This window comes from Geospiza fortis, unplaced genomic scaffold, assembly GCF_000277835.1.
Source record: "Geospiza fortis unplaced genomic scaffold, GeoFor_1.0 scaffold662, whole genome shotgun sequence".
In the NCBI taxonomy this organism is placed as follows: Eukaryota; Metazoa; Chordata; class Aves; order Passeriformes; family Thraupidae; genus Geospiza; species Geospiza fortis.
In genome coordinates, this window is record NW_005054450.1 from 1,080,673 (window position 1) to 1,101,218 (window position 20,546).

The 20,546-nt window shown below is 44.9% G+C and overlaps 2 protein-coding genes across 5 annotated transcripts in view; both read right to left on the reverse strand.

Annotated features, from left to right (window-relative positions):
* The window catches only part of CLSTN1 (calsyntenin 1), a 34,338-nt gene extending 29,972 nt beyond the window's left edge, over positions 1 to 4,366 (reverse strand). For all 4 annotated transcript variants that reach the window (XM_031062558.1, XM_031062556.1, XM_031062557.1 and 1 more), the window contains exon 1: positions 4,313 to 4,366. In XM_031062558.1, coding sequence (XP_030918418.1) covers positions 4,313 to 4,343 — 31 coding nt within the window. In that variant the 5' untranslated portion in view covers positions 4,344 to 4,366. The remainder of the gene's footprint in view (positions 1 to 4,312) is intronic.
* A 9,073-nt stretch (positions 4,367 to 13,439) lies between these two features.
* The window catches only part of CTNNBIP1 (catenin beta interacting protein 1), a 19,888-nt gene continuing 12,781 nt past the window's right edge, over positions 13,440 to 20,546 (reverse strand). The window contains exons 3-5 of the mRNA XM_031062536.1: positions 19,872 to 19,993; positions 19,345 to 19,435; positions 13,440 to 14,170 (exon numbers count right to left, since the gene is read on the reverse strand). Of these exons, the coding sequence (XP_030918396.1) occupies positions 14,112 to 14,170; positions 19,345 to 19,435; positions 19,872 to 19,967 (246 nt within the window). The 5' untranslated portion in view covers positions 19,968 to 19,993 and the 3' untranslated portion in view covers positions 13,440 to 14,111. The remainder of the gene's footprint in view (positions 14,171 to 19,344; positions 19,436 to 19,871; positions 19,994 to 20,546) is intronic.

Here is a 20,546-nt window from a genome sequence, read left to right on the forward strand (position 1 = left end):
CGCTGAGGGCACTGCGGCACCGCCGCCATGGCGCTCCCTCATGGGCATTGCCGCTCCCTCACGGGCACCTCCCGCCCGTCGGGCCCGGAGCGCCGCCGCTGCTTCGGGCGCTCTGGGCTGCGTTTGGCTTCTTTCTTCCCGCGGGCTGAACCGGGCTGCGGGCAGGGAGCAGAGGGGCCTCCCCGGCGCGTCACACAGCTGAGGGAACCTGGTACCCCTCCAGAGCCTCACACCGCTGATTTAAATTGATGCCCTTCCAAAGCCTCACACAGCTGATTTAATAAATGCTGATTAAGCCCCGAAGTCGTTAAAAAGAGTTAAACCCCGTATGAAGCTATTTAAGAAATAAGTAACCCCATATAAAGTTATTTGAATGCTTTTGCCCTAAAATTCACACGTATTTTCAGAAAAAAAAGAGGAAACCGCTGGGTTTTACCCAACCCAAAGCTGATGCCAGACTGGGAATGGGATGCACAAACCCAGTCAGCAGGTGCGATGGAACAAACTGCCAACACCTGGTGCTACAGCATCATTTAGGTTGCAAAAGACCTTTAATATATTCAAATCCAACTATTAACCCAGCGCTCCTGTCTTGCTGTTTTGCCACCTCTAGAAGTGCAATCCTGCAGGAATGTGCCCAAACACAAACACACCTTGGTGCTTCACTGAGTCTGTCCTGCAGAGTAACAAATCCTTTTAATGTAGGGACTTCTATTAAGGCAAAAGATTACTTCTGTTTGGAAAAATTTCCAAGTGCTGTCTAAATGAAGAATTTTCATTAAGTTGCACAGAGCTTGTCCTATAATAGAAAAGTTCTTTGCTCTACTATCCAAAATTTCAATGAGAAAATATTTCAAAAAAGGAAAAAATAATACCATGATCTGAGTTTTGACAATTAAAATACAACCAACTTATTTTATAATTAGATCTGACTACTCATGGTTTTTACCTATTAGCCATTTCACTCCCACAGTGAAATAAAAATAAAGTCCAGAACGTTCAGGATCCTAGAGATGTGGTATTTCCTTATTTTCTGTGCAATTTAAATACCGAGATTGATCTGTGCTGGAAAAGCTTTCTCCTCCCTCCTGAGGCAAGCCCAGGGCTCTCTACCTGGTCACCCCACACTCGAGATGGAGGAGAAACCAAAGGTGAGAAACAAACCCACTCACTGCCCTGGAGCAGCCACTCGGGTCTCACAGGGTGACAGAACCTGGTCTGTCCGAGCCAGTGCATTTGGGTATCCAAAGGAAAATGTTCTTCCTCTTCCATGCTCCAAACCAACCACTTTTACTCGCTGTTCACTGTGTCTGCAGAGCAGAGCAGGACCCTGAAGAGCCATACCCTGAGGCCCAAGACAGTGAACATGCCCAGTTCCATCCTGTGCTCTGGAGCTCTCCCTAAGCCAAGTGACACCACATTTATTCCATGGCCTGTAGGGCAGCTGCTCTATCAAGAGCTAAGACATCTTTCTTTTTTTAAATAAAGCTAAAGCCTCAGTCTAAACCTCCTTGATTTCTCAGCCTGGCTAACATATGCTGGATGGCAGATCATGTCAGAAGAAGCCTGGAGCCCATCTGTTGCCAGAGAGCTGAGTCTTTACATTCTGCCAACGCAGCTTCAGCTGACAGGGTGCTACAAGATGTGTTTTTCTTTTGTATGGAGAGTAGGACTGTCCAGCACAGTGTGACTCTCCAAGTGGGCTTACTAACATACTGAGTAAGAACTACCCCATTAGCAAAGATTTGCTGGGCAAGATCTCATCAGTTGAAAGATGACTGGCCATTGATGAATACACAGTGTAACACATACCCAGTACTCACCCAAATACTGGATTTTGATTAGGAATCTAACGATGAACAGAGCTTTAATGTCAATATAAAGGTACGTGAAGAAGGCTGAATGTCTGGCCAGTTGGCATTCACATACACATTCTCTATTAAAACATTTTTTGCAAAATAAATCATCATTAGGTGTGGCAAAAGCACATTCTAAAAGAGCTCTGCATTTCACTTGGGCTGTATGATACATTTTAATAGGAGAAAGCAGAGCACCATGGAGCACAGTGAGAAGGGGACTTCAGTGTTACCATCAGGACTCGTTTAAATTGTTCTTATTCTGCAGAATTAGGAAGAAGAGACACTTTTAAGAGAAGAAATGCTATGTCTGGGAAAACCTTATTTATTACACAGTGACACTACCAGCTCAGATGAATTAATCAGCTGAATCAGTCATGCTGAAACTGGGAAATTTCCAAGGAAGGAGAAGGCATTGATGGCATTTCACTTTCTAAGCAAAACTCCTCCGAGTCAGTTGTGACTAAGGCACTGATTCAGTAAAGCAAACAATTCTTTAGGCTGTATTTCAGGATCAATTCGATGGCTTTGTTTCCTTGGGTGACAGAGGTTTGAACAGGCAGTTGAGAGGTTGGTACAGACAGGAAGGGCCCTGCACGCAAGGTGAGGCAGCCGCATGAAATCCTGATCCCTGTCACCATGGATGTTCCACTGGCACTTACTCTGGAAGTGCAGCAAATACAGCATCCTCTCATTTTGTGTCACAAAACTCAATTTGATTTCAATCACCCAGTGTGGCACCCGCTGTGCACCAGTCATGTTTGCTGTTAGGCAAGAGCTGTCCTGTTCCTCTTGTCTGCCAGAGAAAACTGCATTTCCCACGCTGACAGAGATCCTCACTCTATCCCAAATGCCACATGCCATTATTTCAGAGAAATTCAGGGAACTAACTGCAGCCACTTCATTTTACCACTTTATTTCTCTCCTACTCTCTGACCTGCTTCTCCAGTTCCAAAAAATCATTGATCTTTATTTTATTGGTAAGCAACAAAACTGGAACAAATGGCTCCTGGCAGAACATGTTTTCTGTTTCAGCTGAAAACCTATCGGCCTGATGTCCTTGAAATGCACATTGTGACTAATGCCTGGCTTGCAAGGAGCCAGGAGGACACATTTATTGTGCTTGTCAGAGTGGAGCTGAGCAGCCAGAACAGGAAAGATAGGGTGATAGGGAAAAATGAATGCATTTGCCTGCTCCTGAAAGGCAGGCAATGCACACTGAACACAGGGAGCAGCAGGACATGCTCGGGTGCATCAACATCAAATCTGGATCTGCCTGTTGGAGCTCAGGATCATAAATGATTCTGAATACATGCAGAATATTAGACTTGACTCTTGTTTAAAGGGGGACGAAAGGAAAAGGGCCCAAACTTCAAATAGTCTAGAACAGCATTGAGAAAATGGTTATCTTTAAATAAAGAGTCTGGGACCAAGTGCGGGCTTGTTTTTCATCTCAGTGTAATTAATGTCTGCATAGTAGTGTGTTTGCAGATGATGATTTCTTTTAATGGGAAGTTAAAACCCAGCTTTATCTCCTCCACCAGTTTATCACAGCTGCCCTGAAACCACTTCTGAGAAGGGACCAATTGCCACAGAGACTATGCAGTAATTAAGCTCATGAGAGAGCTGCATGCACACCCAAGCTAAATATTAGATGAGGGCAACCAGAGAGCAGCCTATGAGAAGCTGTAACAGCACCACTCTAGCTGCTCCCATCCCCACTGGAAAAGGAAACAGGACAATCCTGAAATATTTGGGGAATTTGAATTTTGGTGTTTTCTGGTTCTGACATGGCTGAAGAACAAACAATTATGAGGTTAAGAAAAAGATAATTCGGGGTCAAGATAAAGAATTAATTCTGCACAACAAGGTCTATGAAACCCCAGAATACTCTCGTAAGGCAACAGGCAGTAGTGGCATCTTTTGGGTCATTCAAAAGAAAACTCCATAACACAATGCCAGAGCAATGCCCCTGCCAGCTGGAAGACAAAACAGACATAGGTGACCTGTTAATTTCTAGTCTTGCTGTCCCCAATATACACACTCTGAACACAGGCATAAAACTTGAGTGTTTTTAGATTCAGTAGATTAAGACTTTATTATTATTATTATTTAATGCTTTGGAACCTGACTGTATATTTTAGAGGAGAAAAAATTACAGGACTGGTTTTCCCCACACTTGAAAATTTCCAGAACTGCTTTGATCATGTATGAGAATTGATTTAGGGGATGCAAATGAAGGCCTTGGCAATCTGAAGAAGAAAATCTTCTCCCCTGACATTTCTGAACGTTCAGAGAATTCTCAACAAGCCATTGAAGTAGGGGTTCATCAGAGAGACAAAAAGAAAATTCAATAAGCAAAGAAGTACATGAAACCAACCAGCTCCCTCACAAGAAAACCAGCAGCATTAGCAATCTTTCTACCTTGTTCAATTCTTCTTCCTGCTCAGACTTACCTTCTGTAGCAAAATATGCATCCAGGAACATGAAAGCAATGAAGGGGAGATGCAAGTCCTTCCTTACAAAGAGAGACTGAATATTCTGCATCATCATTATAATATTTTACAACTCATTAGCACCTTCCATCCCAGGATCTCCGAGCACTTACAAGCGTTAATTAATGCACTCTCACAATACCTCTGTGAAGCAAAAGGCAGGTGTCTGGATACTGTGGTGACAGGTGCATTACAACTGAATAAGACAGAATTTCTAGGCTTTCCATTTACATATTTAGGAAAGAAGGGAACAAAGAGGGGAGGGAATATTAACAAGTGCTGCAATAGCTTGAAATACCTCAAATAAAGATATACTGTAAATACCTTGAAATACCTTGAACAGACTGGCCTTCAAGTCTTTACCTGAAAAGCAATACTTGTTAAGAACCTCAATAAATAAGGCTTTATTAACATAAGTATTTGCTGAGTGAAGATTTCAGTTTTTTCCCCAGTTCAATCAAAGATGTCCCTCAGTGCCTTGCCCCTACCCCATTTCTTTGTCTGACAATGCAGTCCAGTAACACACCCAGTATAAAGGGTGGGTGAATAAACCAACTTGTGTATTTGCACCAGGTACTGGTGACGGTGTTTCAATTCTCAGTTTACAGATGTTTTGTATTTGTGAGGCTCATGGTATTCTGCAAACATCTGGTCACACAATGAGGTTTTCCTCTCTGCCTTCCCCCTGCAAGCGAGAAGAGCCATGTGCATGAGTATTCCCCTCCCCAAGAGCCATGTGGGAATGTAAAGGCATTCTCTGAATTCATTACCCAGCCCCACAATATGATTCTGCCTTTGTACGGGCAAGAAAATGGATGTTAATTTATTCCTTATTGCTAATTTGAAAAGGAGCACAAACACAACAGTTCCATTGCAGAGACTTTTACCAAGGGTGTAGTTTAAGTCCAATTATATGCTATTAGTACATTTGCTCTTTATTCCTGTGGCATATTAATTACATGTCTGGTATTCTGATAATTAACACAATTACACTCTTTATTTTCTCCTTTCGTAGCCAATATTCTTGCATTTTATTCTGAAAAGTAATTTTCTGTAGGTAAAAGGAGCCAAATCATCACATATTAATAAAATCAAGCAAAGGGTTTTCTAATGAGCTTATACAGAGAAGTTCCAGCAGTGTTCTTGAGCAAAAAGAAAGGCAGATGCTCTCCTGTTGGGCTGCAGCCTATCTCAGAGATTCCAAAATGAACCAAATTACTGTCCTCTAGTTGTGTATCCAGCATGGCAATCAGCCTGAAGCAGCAGGGCCATAAGGACTGTACTGGCACTGCCACACACAGCTCTTCCAATGCCATCACACGTTCAAAGCCTCCCTGGTACCAAAACCTCTGATCTCCCACTGGCATCTGTGAAACTCAATGCCATTTAGCAAAAACAAAAGTGACCAAGATTATTTACAGGTCATCCACAAATCAACACTTGGCAGATATTGCAAAGGAATATTAAGGAACAAAACAAAACAAGTACTCTTAGTGCTGTGAAACATCAAGGTGGGTAGATTTTACTTAGTTAAGTACATACAGACACCTCAAACATTTGAGGGTTTACCTTCAGGACAAATGATTGTTCCTTGAAAAACAAGTTACTGTTTCTCTGAGGTTTTCTCTAAAAGCAGATCTTGAACCTCCCATTGGTCTCATATGCTATGGCTACAAAAGCCTCACAATGGAAAGAAAGATTGCAGCAGTTTTCTTCTCTGTTTTTTGGAAAGGAGGAGAAGAAGGAGCAAAATGTTACATCATTCTGCAGCAGTAGAGAACTTGGTGGAAGGTTGCTCAGCAGCCTGTCCTCCAAATCCTGTGCCCAGGTGTCCAGCAGGTCTGGCTGCAGTACAGCTGTGTGTGTAGAAATTGGGGTGTCACCCACAGAATCCATGTCCCTGCTCCTTCGCACAGACAGCAGCAGGCACTCCTCACTCCCTGCTCTCTGGTACACAATTCACCACATTTCACCAGTGAGGAAACCCGAGGCTGCAGCCACAATCCCAAGAACAAGTCCCTCTGCACAAACCCCATTACGCTGGTTGGTATCAGTGAATCAGTTTCCAGGATGTGCACTGTGGATAATTTTCCCAGATTCCCCTGAGGCAATGTTTTACCTACATAACCTACCTCTTAAAAAGTTTTTAAAAGTCCCTTTTGAAATTATCTGGTCAGGAGGAAAACTCAGTTTTGGTTTTCTTTTTTTTCCTCTCTTTTTCCCCCACCTCTGTCTAAAGTTCCAGTGCTCCCATTTTCTTCCTGGCAGTGCCCTGGCTATTTAAGTTACAGCCTCCTCAGACACGAGTGCAGCTAAATCCTTTGTCATTTCCCGTATTTATTTCTGTTCTGACAGATACCAGTGCTGACCCTTCCTGCAGTAAGCCACTGCCCTCCTGGCCTCCTCTCTAATTGCAGCTTTGCTAATCACGTTTTGATCAGCAGCCGTGGAATCGCTGCCGCCGAGAAGGGCACGCAAAGCCCGCGGGGCTGCTCGGACAGAGCTGAGGCTCCCATATCAGGCAGAACAAACCTTGGTACTCAGCAGGTCCCTCCCCAACCAATCCAACATATGCAAATGAATCAGAGGGATTTAGAATAATTACCCCATCCCAACGTATGCTGCTTTAATGTATCCATTGGTTTGTTAACTCCATGGTTTCCTCTGCTCAGTGAGGGAAGGTAAAACATTTCCAGTGATTGAGCTTCTGGAAAATTATAGGCCCACCTCTTTCATGGATCTACGTCTGCTGGACTCCACAGGATCTCAAGGACCATCCCACTACTCACACAAACATTCAACAGCCATGAATTTCCACTTCACCTGGACCCTTCAACATTCCAGGCTTTCTCTTATTTTCAGTCTGGCCAAAGAGCCTCTGAACTGAGACTTTTTACTTTTTCTCCTTCTGCTCTATCCACTGCTGTCTGTCAGAAGTGGATCAGCTGAAGAAGTGGAATGATACACTGTCTTCTGCAAAAGGAAGTGGGGAGGGCTCTAAATCCCATGTTGTGTTAAATGACTGAAGTACAGAGCTTTGTAGTGCATGCTAACAGCACACACTGCTCCCTGTTTACTGCTGCTTCAATGAGGCATTGTCCATTGAGTGGAAGTAAAAAGCTTATGAGATGAGACAGGCATATCATCCTGTCTGAAGCCCAGCTTACACAGGCAGCTTGGTGTGGGAGTGAGGAAGAGCCTCTGGGAATGACAGGCGCCTGTGGAACATAGAAATACAGCCCAGCACAGGTCAGGTATTTATTGACCTGATCTAAAACCCAGCCTGAGTGCCCAGGTTTCACTGAATTGAATGAGGGGTGTATGATGACAGCTGAAACTCCAGAGGCTCTGCAGTGACTGAGGAGCCCTCAAACGGAGCAAGATGCAGAGGAGTGAGTCTGTCTGCAACAGAGTAAACAGGATAAACCTTTCCCATTTGTTAAAGCCATGATTTATGTACAAGATTATCATACGCCATTCTACGGTCCTAATCCTAGACCTTGAAGCAGCAGCAGAGATTAGAGCCTCTGACCATTTTCTAAAGCAATGTCACTAGTAACCAGTGACACATCTCAGACAGAAAAAATGTTAAAGCAATGAAAGGGAAAAACACCCTAATTGTCTGTAGAATATCCTTTTTTTTCCCTCCACTGAAAGGCACACAAAGCCACATATCACACAGTAGATATGCACAAGAGAATTCAGCACTAGAACATCTTAGTATCCTCTTCCCTCAAGCATCTCTGCTCCCTTTGCTGCCCAGCTCTCATTCTGCCTAATAGCTCCTTAATCACAGTATCTGTCACACACATAAAATATTATTTAACCTCCAGCACAGAGGAAAATGCATTTATAACCTACTGGGGTTTCCCCTTTAATCTCCCTCTTTCTTCCCTTACTGCTTCCCCTCTCTTTTTAGTAGCTCTGAGCAAGAATGGTGCTAACAACCTTCACAAAGACTTATTCAGGTCCAGACAGAAACCAACTCTGCACTCTTGTCAAGACAGGAGACTAAAAAAACAACACACACGACCTCTTCTTTCTACCCAGGTGACAGAACACACTCAAACACATCACAAAAGCAGTGTGGTCTCTCCTGCAAAGATGCTAGTAAGAATTACAGAACCAATTTAATTGTGACTGAGGCTCAACTCAGCCACAACCCAATCCAGCAGACAGAATGTTATGATCCCTCAGTGATATTTGATAGTACTTCTGTTTCAAAAGTATTTTTGAGTCTTTGCTCTGCAGCAGCCTGACACAGCTGAATTTAATGTTCCTTCTGTCTGGGCAGAATTTGAGGTGTTGACTTTCAGCTTTAAGCATGACCAGGTCTAGAATCTGACTATGCCAAAGATCTCGTTCTCTGTGATCCATCTCACCAGTACTTAAGTCAAGGTGCTGTTCCTGACAAATTCTCGATTTAAACCCCCAAGGACCTTCTCTGCAGAAGGACATGAGCTGGCAATCTTTGTACAGGCAGTGGTACCAGGCTAGTCTACTACTTACTAGAGCAGGTACACTCTGAGCTCTGCTGGTTTTGGTCTCTGCAAAACCCTCTTTGTTACTGGGATGTAGTCTACCTAAACACTTCTCAGTTATCCAAGACTCCCCTCCTCCTTTTGACAATGGCACTGAAAGTGAAAAGATTTAATTTAATTCCTTGCACTGCTCCAATCCTCTGACATCTCGACTTTGCTACATTTAGAGAGCAGAAAAAAATCAGGTAAAAATGATGATGTAGCTACAACAGCCAGGGTAAGTCCACATGTCCCATATAGTTTCAGAAGCCTGTGACCTCAAGGTCAAGGTCAGACTAAAACAAAGGCACTGCTGGACACCCATATGGTGTGAGAGCAGCTAAGCATGCACAGAACCAGCACAAGGCACAGCTCCTTTTAGAGGGAGACTCTGAAGTGCTGCTGGCAAGGCAGGGCAAAAGCTTAAGATTCTGTCTAGCTTAATTATCATCTTTCTGCAGGCTCAAAGAAGCTTATGAGAACACAACAGCGAGGCAGAATTCTCCTCCTGTGCTTCCACCTACAGAAACTCATCCCTTCCTGACCTGCCCCTACTTCCCTCCCCACACACCCCAGAGATTCTGCAGAATTGAGCCATTAAAAAATAAATCCACCACCGAGGAGAGACCACGCTGTGAGCTGTTCTCCTGGCACGAGGCAGGGCCGTGCCTCCCTGTGCTCAGGCAGCAGCACTCACTCACTGCAGGCAGGGGAACAGCACTGCAGGAATGGCAGCAGCACTGCAGGAATGGCAGCAGCACAGCCCAGGCCCTGGCTGCACACAGGAGCAGGGGACACACGGTGGTGTCTGGCTGCTCCAGGCACTCCAGGTACAGCACAAATGCTCACTGTCCATTCCAATCACAGTCAGGGCAATTGACACTGTGCCCTCTGATTAGGAGGTCACAGGCAGAGCTGAACACGGATTACAGAGCTCCTGTGTCCCTCCTCGATGGAGTAACTCCCTGCACTCCATTTCATGGCACAGACAGGATCCTCTCCTGCCCCTGTGGGGATTGCTGCACTTGTAACTGCAGCAGCAGAGAGCAGCAGGAACTGTAGGTGGTGAAACACTGAAGTACAGAGGCATCAGTCCACATCTGGGTTGGAGTCACTATTACTGCTGTAAAACAAGGGCTGAAAGTGTCTTTCCTGAGTTTCACATGCCTCTAGAGCACCATTTAGTACCAAGGAGAGTCAACCTGGAAAATGTCAAGGCAGCATAAAGCTCTGTGCATAGAACCATTTCATGCTGATACACGAGGCAGCTTGTGAGCAGGCCAGGTTATAAAGCTTCAGATTTTTTCTTCTCTTTTCTAAAATAAACAATCTCCAAATTGAAGTTCTTCAGGCTACAAAGGAAACCAGCCAGGTTGTTTACAACATTCAGCATGAATTCTGCTTAGGGCAAATCAGCTGCAGAGCAAATGAAAGCAGAGCTCAGGAGGCAGTGGATGATCTCTGTCTTTATATGGGAACCTACCTCAGTCTGGCAGGGAACAGATCCAACCTCCTACCTTGGTAAGCAACAACAATGCTCCTCCCTGCTACACAGCACTTTGATATTTGTAAAACTCTAACTCATAACTGCTCTGCAGCTTTAATGGAGCTTCCTAAACGCCCCTTTTTAGCCTCCAAGCTTTGGAACACTTTTGTTTCTGATGGTAACAGTGAGGAAAAGATGCTACTCACTAGGGACTTCCTTTTGTGCAGACTGAATAGACCTCAAGATTCCTTAAGCTTCCAGAAACTGTTCTTCCTGCACTCTTGGTTTCTGCTGGTCCCAGTGCCCTGCAGCCCTTTTCGCTGTCAGCTCTGCCACAGTTCTTGAGGAGGCAAGAGACCAAAAAGAAAGCTGAAGGACTGATCTTAAATGACTCCAAATCATACATTCCTCTTCTGCCAGTGCACTCAGTGTATCTTATAAATAATTTCTAACATATTTTATACATTTAATTCAAAGCTTTTAACTTCTAGCCTTGATTTTTCCCTTTTGCAGTGCAGAACACTGGTAACCTCAGGCATGGCACTGTTCTATTCTTGCAAGGGATTCTCAATAGCCACAGGAATTTATCCCACATATGATCCCAATGTCTCCTTTAGACAATCTCTGCTATAGGTGATGGGTCTCTCTACTTCATGGGCCATTAAATCTTCAGCCTTTAACGGAACTAATTAGGCTGCTGCTGAATTAGAAAATAGACTTTGTGGAACTGAAACAGATGTAATGGTCAAGCATTAGAAACTCTCACACAGGCCATGGAGGATACATCTGCTAGTAACTGCTTACCTTAGGTAGGAACAAAAAATCTCAAGAGATTTTTAAATTTAATTAGTGATCCAAGCTTCTTTCAGGCAGTATCTTCTTCCAAAGTGTTGCTGTGCCTCCAGCTCACAGGTTCTGTTACTCCAGGGTTTACTTTAGGACCTGGGAGAATCAGGCTCAAGGCCTGTGTGAATGGTGGAGCCCCATTTTCATTTACAACAGGCCATGCTCAGACACAATGAGCTTCCAACAACTGCAGCACCTGCTGCCCACCTGGGCAGAGAGGAGGGGTGGGATTCAGCTCTGAATCTTCTCCTCAAGCTCTGCAAAACACAGTGTGTTATGAGAGGCAGATGAGCAGCCTGGCAGTGAAAGTAAAACAGCACATTTGGAATCTCTAAAGGAACATTTCTCCCCAAAAGACCACCCAAGAGCGTGAGCTTTTCTTGGAAGATGCCTCTAAAGCCTTTACACTCCCTTTCTGAATGCCTGAAGCACTATATGGTTGATAATTGGACTACAAAGCTTTTTCTAGTTACAAACATATTTCAAATTAGATCTGTGCTCAACTCTGGCCTCTAAAACATTTGATTTCCTGATTTTATTGGTAATGGTTTACTTGAGAAGGCAAAAGCACAACAGCAAAGCTAGAGAAATTTGTACAGACAATAAACAAGTCCCCCATGCTGATGTCCTGTGTCTTTCTCAAAGGTGAAGCCAGGAGTTTTTCATTTGGCAGCTGAGCAGTGTAATAGATCAATATGAAACAAGAGTAGATATTAAAAACTGTATTTTCCCCCCTGCTCAAGAGTTACATTTTTAGTGAAAAGATTAAACCACACAAACAGTTCACTTTCCTTCTTGAAAAGCCTTAGCTGCTGAGGAGTGCCCTGGATTGCCAGGGAGGGTCAGTGTCAGCCCTGGGAAGCCACCCCAGAGCAGCCAGAGTCACAGGAGCCCTCAGTTAACACTGTGAGGGTTCCCCCCTGCACCAAATTCACATCAAAGTTCTTCTCAGGCAACCAAGTCAAAATCTAGAGAATCCTTTGGGCTCATTCCTGGTTTATTTCAATAAAGAAATTTCTTATCTGGCCCCAACAAAAAGGGGTAAAAGATTTACTTTCACACAGAATTTTACAAAGCTGCAACTGAATCAAAAGGAGCATTTTCATAAATAGATGTACAGTTGCTCTCATTACACAGTATTTATTTGCTCAAGATAATTTCTTCCTTGTGCTCACAAGTCTATTCTTCCTTTTGCAGAGAGTCCATGGTTTCTCTCCAGCTTTTCCCCCATTTTGAGACCACAACAAGCATCCTGTCAGCAGAATTTCTGGCCATGAAAATGGTCATGTTGTCACAGTTAGATTCTAGAATTGTCACTGTAAATAATTAACAACCATAGGAAAAGAACCAGGAACAGGTAAATTGAGTTCAGGTTTAATAGGTTCTGAAACATCTCGAAGTCAGTGCAACCCACAGCAAAATCCAGAAGTTTTGTAAAAAACACCTGCACACATGAGAGAAAATGAAGTGCTTGGTTTTAGGCAGCAGTGCTGGAGACTATGTGCAGATTCCTGAACAGTCAGTGCACCTCAGGAATTCCACTGCAGGTTTTTCAGCCTGTCAAGGTCTGTGTGTGTTTTAAGGCCCTGCAGCTGCAGAGAGTGAACCTGAGAGTGTCCCCTGTACACTCAGTGCTGGACAGCCTGAAGCAGCACTGCTGCCTCCTGAACAGTGCCTCAGGAGCATGCTGCTATCCTGGCATCCAGAGAATTTCCCTTTCACCAAACAGCTGCAAGGAGGGAAACCATCTACAATTTTTCAAGTGACTAGAAACTTCAGTTTATTAAAGCCCAGTGCAAGCTGGATTTAAGTTAATGATCATTAATTGTTCCTAACGTGAGAGCTATTCTTGTGCAGCAGTCAAAGGGTTAAAGTGGAACTCTGCAGTATTTGAAACAAGTTCACATATTCTCTGTACAAATTTGGCAAATTCGTGTCACAGCCTCAGATCTCATTCTTGCAATTCCTGCAGAACATCTCCAGCTCCTCTGTGGGAAGCAGAGAGAAGCCCTGGGCAGCCAGGAGTGCCAGGGCTCGGGCACAGCCCCCCGTGCCCACCAGGGCTGGGCATCCTCGGCCTCCAGCCTGGCCAGGTGGACTTCCTGAACCAAATCTGCTTTGACACATGCTCCCAAAAGAGCTCCAGGCCATGGAGCAGCTGAGTATGGAAAAACTGATTGCATCAGAAACACTGCAGCCAAAAGGAAATCAAACCATGACTTCAAAGCCAATCAAAAAACCAAAACAACCCCCCAAAAGCAAGCGTTTATATGTGTGTAGATGTAATAAATATTGCAAAGCACATTTGTCTTTTCCCCCCCAAGTCAATAAGTATAAAGAAATAACCAATGCACCAAAACATCAGCTTCCTGCAATGAAAACGTTGGAGTCAGCAAAATACCTGCAAGCCAACTGAAGGGAAAGCTTTTGCATTGTCACCCAATCACAAGTTGCTTCCAGTTCTATGCAGCCAAATCAAACCCTCTTCAAATTCACCAGTTTGACCTAAATAAGCACCACAGCATGAAAAGCTTCTTTAGAAGTAGGATGTCAAGAGACTTTGTTTAAAATATAAAATAAAACGTGAGATAAAAGGTTTCCATTGGTCAAGTTTGAAAAATTGCCTTCCTTTATCCAACCACAGCCTGTCCCTTTGAGCCAACCAAAAGCACACCTTCAGGTCTGTCCTTAATGAACACAGCCCGGCTGAGTTGCAAAATCTGACAGGAACAGATGGCTGTGAGATGCATTCTGAGGGTTGGGCAAAGGGAAACAACATTACAAAGGAGAAGGAATACCAAGGAACAATTAGGGCGGGCAGAGGAACTTATTAATGCTCAGCCATCCTCCTCTATCTTCAGGAATCTCACTGTCGTCTCCAGTTCTGTGTTGTTCAGGTGTCCTGTAGTTACTGTCTTCTGTCTTCTGTCTCTGACCTGGAAAATGCCATCACAACATCCTCAGCACCTGCAACAACAATGGATACGGGAAATCTGTGCCATAATTACTTCCTTTAAAGAGCAGTACCCCAAGTACTACACATCCATACAACCAACAGGAAAGGAAATGACAAACCAGGGAATGCCAAACCACCACCACTGCCTGTCCCAGTCAGGGAACTGCTCAGCTCCACAGAATCCTCTTCCAGGGCTTTACAAAGTTCAAATTCAACTCAGATGGAGCACCAGCATGCAAAATTCCTCCAGTCTTTTACCTGAAGCATATCAACAAGCAAATCTCAGTTTTGTGCCCCAAGCAACTTCTGCCCATACACCTGCACACAAGGTGAAAGAGGACTAATAAAAATGCCTCATCTGATCTCATTATGTGAATTCCATTTCTCAGTTATCTAATCTGCTCTTCAGTTGCAATATAGCAGGAAAAGTGGTCAAAATGGTTGTAAATTCCCCTTGCTAATGTCCTTAAAAGCTAAATCAATGCTCCTGAAATGCAACTGCACTTACTTTTATACACTTGACAATTTATTTGTTATATGTACTCAAAGGAGGAAATATTAAGGACCAAGCAGTAGTAGTTTGTTTTTCATATGTAGGGCCCTTATCTTATATAAAACTACATCAAAAACTGCTCTGATGCACCCTCTTGCCAGCATTCAGAAGCCCTGCAGTCATCTCCCTTTTCATCTCCTGCACAAACTGCTTCTTCCTTGATCAAAACATAAATGATATATAGCACCAGGATCCAGCTCAGAATTAACAAGCTGCCTCGTTGGTTTTAAAACACGCAAGAACTACCAGCCCCTGAAGAAAAACAAGGATTTCACTTGCAAGGATTGTGACAAAGCCTTGGATGCTGGGGAGGCTGCAGCAGGAGGAGGCCAGGGCAGCTGCAGCAGCACCTCTGGCATGGAGCAGCTGGAGTCCCCTGGCAAGCACAGAGCCTCACCCAGCCCAGCATCAGCTGCACTCCTTCACAGATCTGATGTTCTTCTGGACTCTCCCCTTCCCAGGGTCTCAATGGGAGCCAAATTCCTGCAGGTTTCCCTGCCATCCCACACAGAAAAGGAGGCTGCATCCCAGATAACCCCAGAGCTCTGTGCTCCCGCCTGCCCCAGCAGGAACCTCCCAGAGGCCACTGAGGGCACCTGGCCACGTCTGGAGGTGTCCCCCAGCAAAAGAACCTGGGTGACATTTGTCCAGGAAAAGGTCATCCACGTTTCTCAGCATAAAAGCAGGTTTTGTTCCAGCCCTGCCCTATAACCCAAACTACCCAGAGCCAAAGGAAACCAAGCTAACGAGGCTGCTCATGAAGCAGCTCTCCAGTGCCCATGCACAGACACAAACACTGCCAGAGAACAGAGCTGGGCCTTCTGTGTGCTCAGGGAAAGCAGGGACCCACAAACCTGAGCTGCTCCTGCAGCCCCACTTGGCTCCCACAACGGATGTTTTCTTACTAATCAAGTAAAATAATGTAAAAAGCAGAGCACAGGTTATAAAGTTAAACTGCACATGGCCAAGAGGCTGTGACTGAGACAATGGGATGTGAACCACGTCTGCTTTGAGCACATCCTTCACTGAGCTCTGCACTTCCAGCAATTAATGTACAGAACAATGACAAAGGCACACTTTTACCTGACCTGCATCTATACACACAGCTGTCCCTTTTGTGGGCACACATTTCTACCCTGAAATAGAGACTCACAACATTCCCAGTGAAATACTCCCCATCTTTTATGAGCAAAACATTAATTGCCACAAACCTTTAGACATTCAGATACTTCTCTCACTGAATCTGCCTCATGTTTTCTCACCCTTGTTCTTCCTACAAATTAACAATAATTAACAGGTGGGCTTATGTCCTATCTTAGAAAGTTATAGCAACAATCTTACCCCACTAACTTCCAAAACAATCTCACTGAGATTATGTTCCAATTGCACCTGGTTGAATTGCTGAATTTAGAGTTCTTTTACACCACTTGTTCTTCAGTCTTAGCAAGCCAAGATGAGCTGAAGGTCAAATGACTTTCCTGCAGGGCAGGGAAGGCTGCAGCCTGAGCTCATGTCCCCAGCTGCTCCCTGCCCACCTCCATGGCAGAAAGCTTCCCCAGGGGGGCTGATGCCAGAGCAAGGACCTGGCACAGAGCATGAACCCAGCAGGGTAAGGCTGCATTGAAACCACACCACCTTAACACCAGAGGAGATGCTGACACCTCTAACAGCTGCTGTTCCCAAGTGCTCTTTGAATGAGAAATAGATATGTACACCTGATTTGCTTGTAGTCACCTGCAGAATTAATTAAACCCCAAAAGCATTTAGAGATCAGAAGGTTTAGCCTGTTGGGAATTTCTAAAGGCTGCCAAAATTAAAAAAAGAAATCCTTCACTTCACACAAGATCTTTGCATACATACATTTCTTCAACCACCTTCCAGCAACAATCTTCTGAACATTAACTCTTCCCTGGAATTCCCAGTATTAGCATCCTAGGCTGGCATTCTAAAAATACACCATGCACTGCTGAGAGCAGCAGCACACTAAAACAAGCCTTGTGTTCAACAGAGTAAAAGTGCACTGAGCAGAGCTCGATCTCCATTCTCCAGCAGGGTCCCCTGGAGCCCCACAAGCAGCCTGGGGGGTTTTGGTGCCCCAGCACCCAGGGAACAGTCTCACCCAGGCAGGCACGTGTCTGCATCTCAGCCTTGCCCTCCCCATGGGACCAGCTTCCTCCAGGAACCAGCACCACACTCCTGTTGCTATAGGAACACCAGAGCTGCAATCACCAAGGTCTCTGCACAATTCCCATCTCGTGCTTCCTCCCTGCACTGCTTCCATTTCCAGAGCTGCCAGAGCAGAGCCTGCAGCGAGCCCAGAGCCAGCCCACCCTTGGAAATGCAAGGAACTGGGGAACAGGGAATATGGGGCTTGTGCAGGAGATGCTTTTGTGCACAGAACGTCCTGAGAGGCATTTTGTTTGTACTCAAAAATATGTGAGAAAGCCTGAATTTCAGCAAGTGTGAGCTGTGTTAGCTCTTGCTGCAATGCAGACAAGACCAACATGTGAACATCCCAAAACAGCTCAGGATTACATCCCCTCTCCAGCACACACACTGGTTGAACTGAGATGCCTCAGGGCTCCTCAGTTATTCTTGGAGCCATAAAAACAAACAACAAACACTCCACAGATGTCAGCTAAAGAGCTCCCAGAGTAAAGAAAAACACCCTGGATTTTGCACTTTTGTACAGGTGTTAACAATGATTGAAAAATAAAATTACATTAATATTAGACTCAATTACCATATCTCCTCTTCCAATAAATATAAGGATAAACTGGAGTCTTAGCCTTCAGGCTTGATTAAAAATTACAGAGATATTCCAAGATCTTCTTGATCCAAATTATCTTCCATTGTTGGATCCTTAGACAACAAACAAGGAGGAACTTTAAATGCCAGAGATATTGGCATTAGCAGTGGCTCATGGAGGGTTTATGGCACAATTCAGCAGGGACAGTTTTTACTGTCCCTTCCTTAGTGCACTGCCACCTCCTGACACAATGGACACAGAGGATGCAGTGGCTCCCTGTGGGCAAACAAAGGGGCTCAGACAGAGCCACAGAGCCTGCCCAGGAACCACAGCAGGGACAGCACAGCAGGCACAGGCTCAGCAGCCCTGCCCAGGTCACTGCTGTGGGGCCACAGGCAGAGACACAGCTCAGAACTCTACTCCATCCATCCTCTGCACTCCTATCAAGGAAACCACACAAACCAAAACAACCTCCTGGAACTGGAGCCAGGCTGCAGCCCTTGAAGGGACACACAGAAACCTGCAGGTCCATGACAAAGCTCTCAGAGTGCTCAGGCCAATGCCGATGTCATTCTGGTTTTTGGGACAAAACGGGGATGTGAAGTTACCTTTGTGTCTTTTGTGCCTGCTGGAGGAAAATGGCTCTAAAGATACATCAGGGACACGTCAGGCTCAGAGCAACCTGTCCTACTGTGGAACAAAAGACTCTGAAATCCACTGAAGTGCTAACTTGGTGTAAGTTACTCCCTAAATAACACCTCTTTTTGTTGTTGTGTAAGACAAGCTGCATAAAGGAAAAAAGAAATCCTCCAGAGGAGATTTCAATGAAAGCAGAAAAGTAGGGAAGAAAATTCCTTTAAGCAATCTTGGAGCAACAGAACAGGGAGTGTGTGGACTTGCAGGGCTTTTCCAGCACCAGGCAATGCCATCTAGTGGAGATGGGATCTCCCTTAGGGTGGCACATCCCACACCTATGCCGTGGTATTCCCAGCTCCCAGGAATTCCATACTCAGCCCTTCCCGTTTCTCTGACCCAGCACACAGCAAAGGGCACAGGCAGCAGCAAGAAAGGAGCATTATCATTACTGACTGAGAGAAACCTGGAGAGATTTCTAAGCAAATCAAAGTCCTGAGACAATAAATTATAGTTGCTTCTGTCTGTGGAGCACACTACAGCTTCAGCACCACTGTAGGAAGTATCTGCCTCCCCTGGCTGGACTTCTGATTTTATCACCTTTTCTTTGCCAAAGTGCAGGTAATTCAGCATTGAATTCACTGGGAAAAATGTAACTTTTAAGGATAATGCTGAAAAATGCCAACTGCAGCTAAGTCTCTCTTAACTGAATGTGTCTACCTCAGTTTTTGACAAGAAACAAGGAAATTCTCACTTTAGACTGGCAGAAAAGTTGTGTATTTTGGCTCAGAATTCCTTAAGCACATCCACCTCCATCAGCCCCCAGCTATGCAAGGAATGAGCACAGCAGCAGGTTTGTGCAGGTTGTGTTTGTAATGGATTTCTAGATGTCTCAGATCTATACTAAATTTCTGCTCAGATCTTTCTGGCACGAGTCTTACAGTGTTCCTTCCATTCCAAACTGCACCTTATGAACGTGATCTGTGCAGGGGAGGGAGAGGAATCCAGTAAGAAACATTCACGTTCAGAAGAGATTAGTGAACCCAGAGCAGCTCCACACAACTGTTTACCAAGACTTCTGCAAAGAATTAACAAAGCCAGTACCCAGGATGGGTTTCAGCAGGTGGCAAACGATGCTGGAAGTCCAAGAGGCTGCAGGTGGTGTTTGCTGAGGCTGCTGCCCAGGGGAAGCAGCTCCAGGGCAGAGGGAGGGCACTGGGGGGGCACAGGGCAGCTCGGGGGGCACTCACCCTGGTCGATGGAGTGCTGGGGCAGCTGGCTCAGCTGGCTGTTCACCACCCCCGCGTACGTGCGCAGGAACTCCTCCTCGCTGGCCGTTAGCTGTGGGCACAGAGGCGACACCTGAGCCCCCAGCAAAGCAGAACCCAGCCCAGCAGGGACAGGCATCACAGCACCTCTGCTCTGCTCCTCACCACCTGCACCACCCCTTGCTTGTGCACAGCAGCCAAATGGGACATCATGAACTCATGGGCAGGTTCAGTGCCACCTAAAACAGCTGCTTGGCTTGGCTCCTTTTCCAATAATGAAGAACTTGAAATCATTTATCTATATATGGTAGTTCCAGGCATCACAAGCCTTACTTACAGTATTTAAGCAAAAATCAATTGTGTTTAAGTGACAACAGCTAAATTCAGGATGGCTCAAACAATTCAGCATTAAAAGCAGACCATCACCTGCCCATCTCAACAAGCACTACCCCAGTTAGTCCAAAGTGGCCTGAAAACCCACAAAGGATGGGCTATGAGGAGAATCTTACGTTTGATCCCATCTTCCTGAGCATGAGCAGCACTCTCACTTTCTGCTGAATGTACATCTCCTCCGGACTCTTCCCGGGGACGCCCTCACGGTTCATTCCCCTCCTGCCAGCTCCTGGATTTCCTGCAGATACAAAATCAGGAAAGCACAAACTAGAATAGGCAATGGGGTATAATAGGGAATAGAGGAAAAGTTTCATTTCCAAAATACTTGTTTTTCACCGGTGGGCAGATCATGGAATATCCTGGGAGAGTAAGGAATCACATCCTTCCCCAGAGAAACCCTTAAAAATGTCAGCAGCTAAACTGGGCCTTACACATCCAACTGAAACATTCACAGAGGCTCATGTTCACATCCCCACAGCTCATTATCTGTGGTTACGTTACTGCTTGAGTAGAAAAGGAATTGTAAGAACTAGATGAAAGAATCACCCTGACAGAACAGTCCGTGGTTTGGGGTTTTTTCCATAAATAAGCACAAGCAGAATGAAAACAGGATGCAGAATGCACAGCCATCAAGCCCACAATGGCTAAACAAAAGCTGTGTGAAATCTAAACTCTTAAGTCTTCCTCCTCTTTTTCTTTTTTCCTTTATATATCATATAAAAAGGCCATTGCTTTACTGTAAAAATTACTAAAATTTATGAAATAGTTTTGGAGAGAAAGAAGAACTAAGA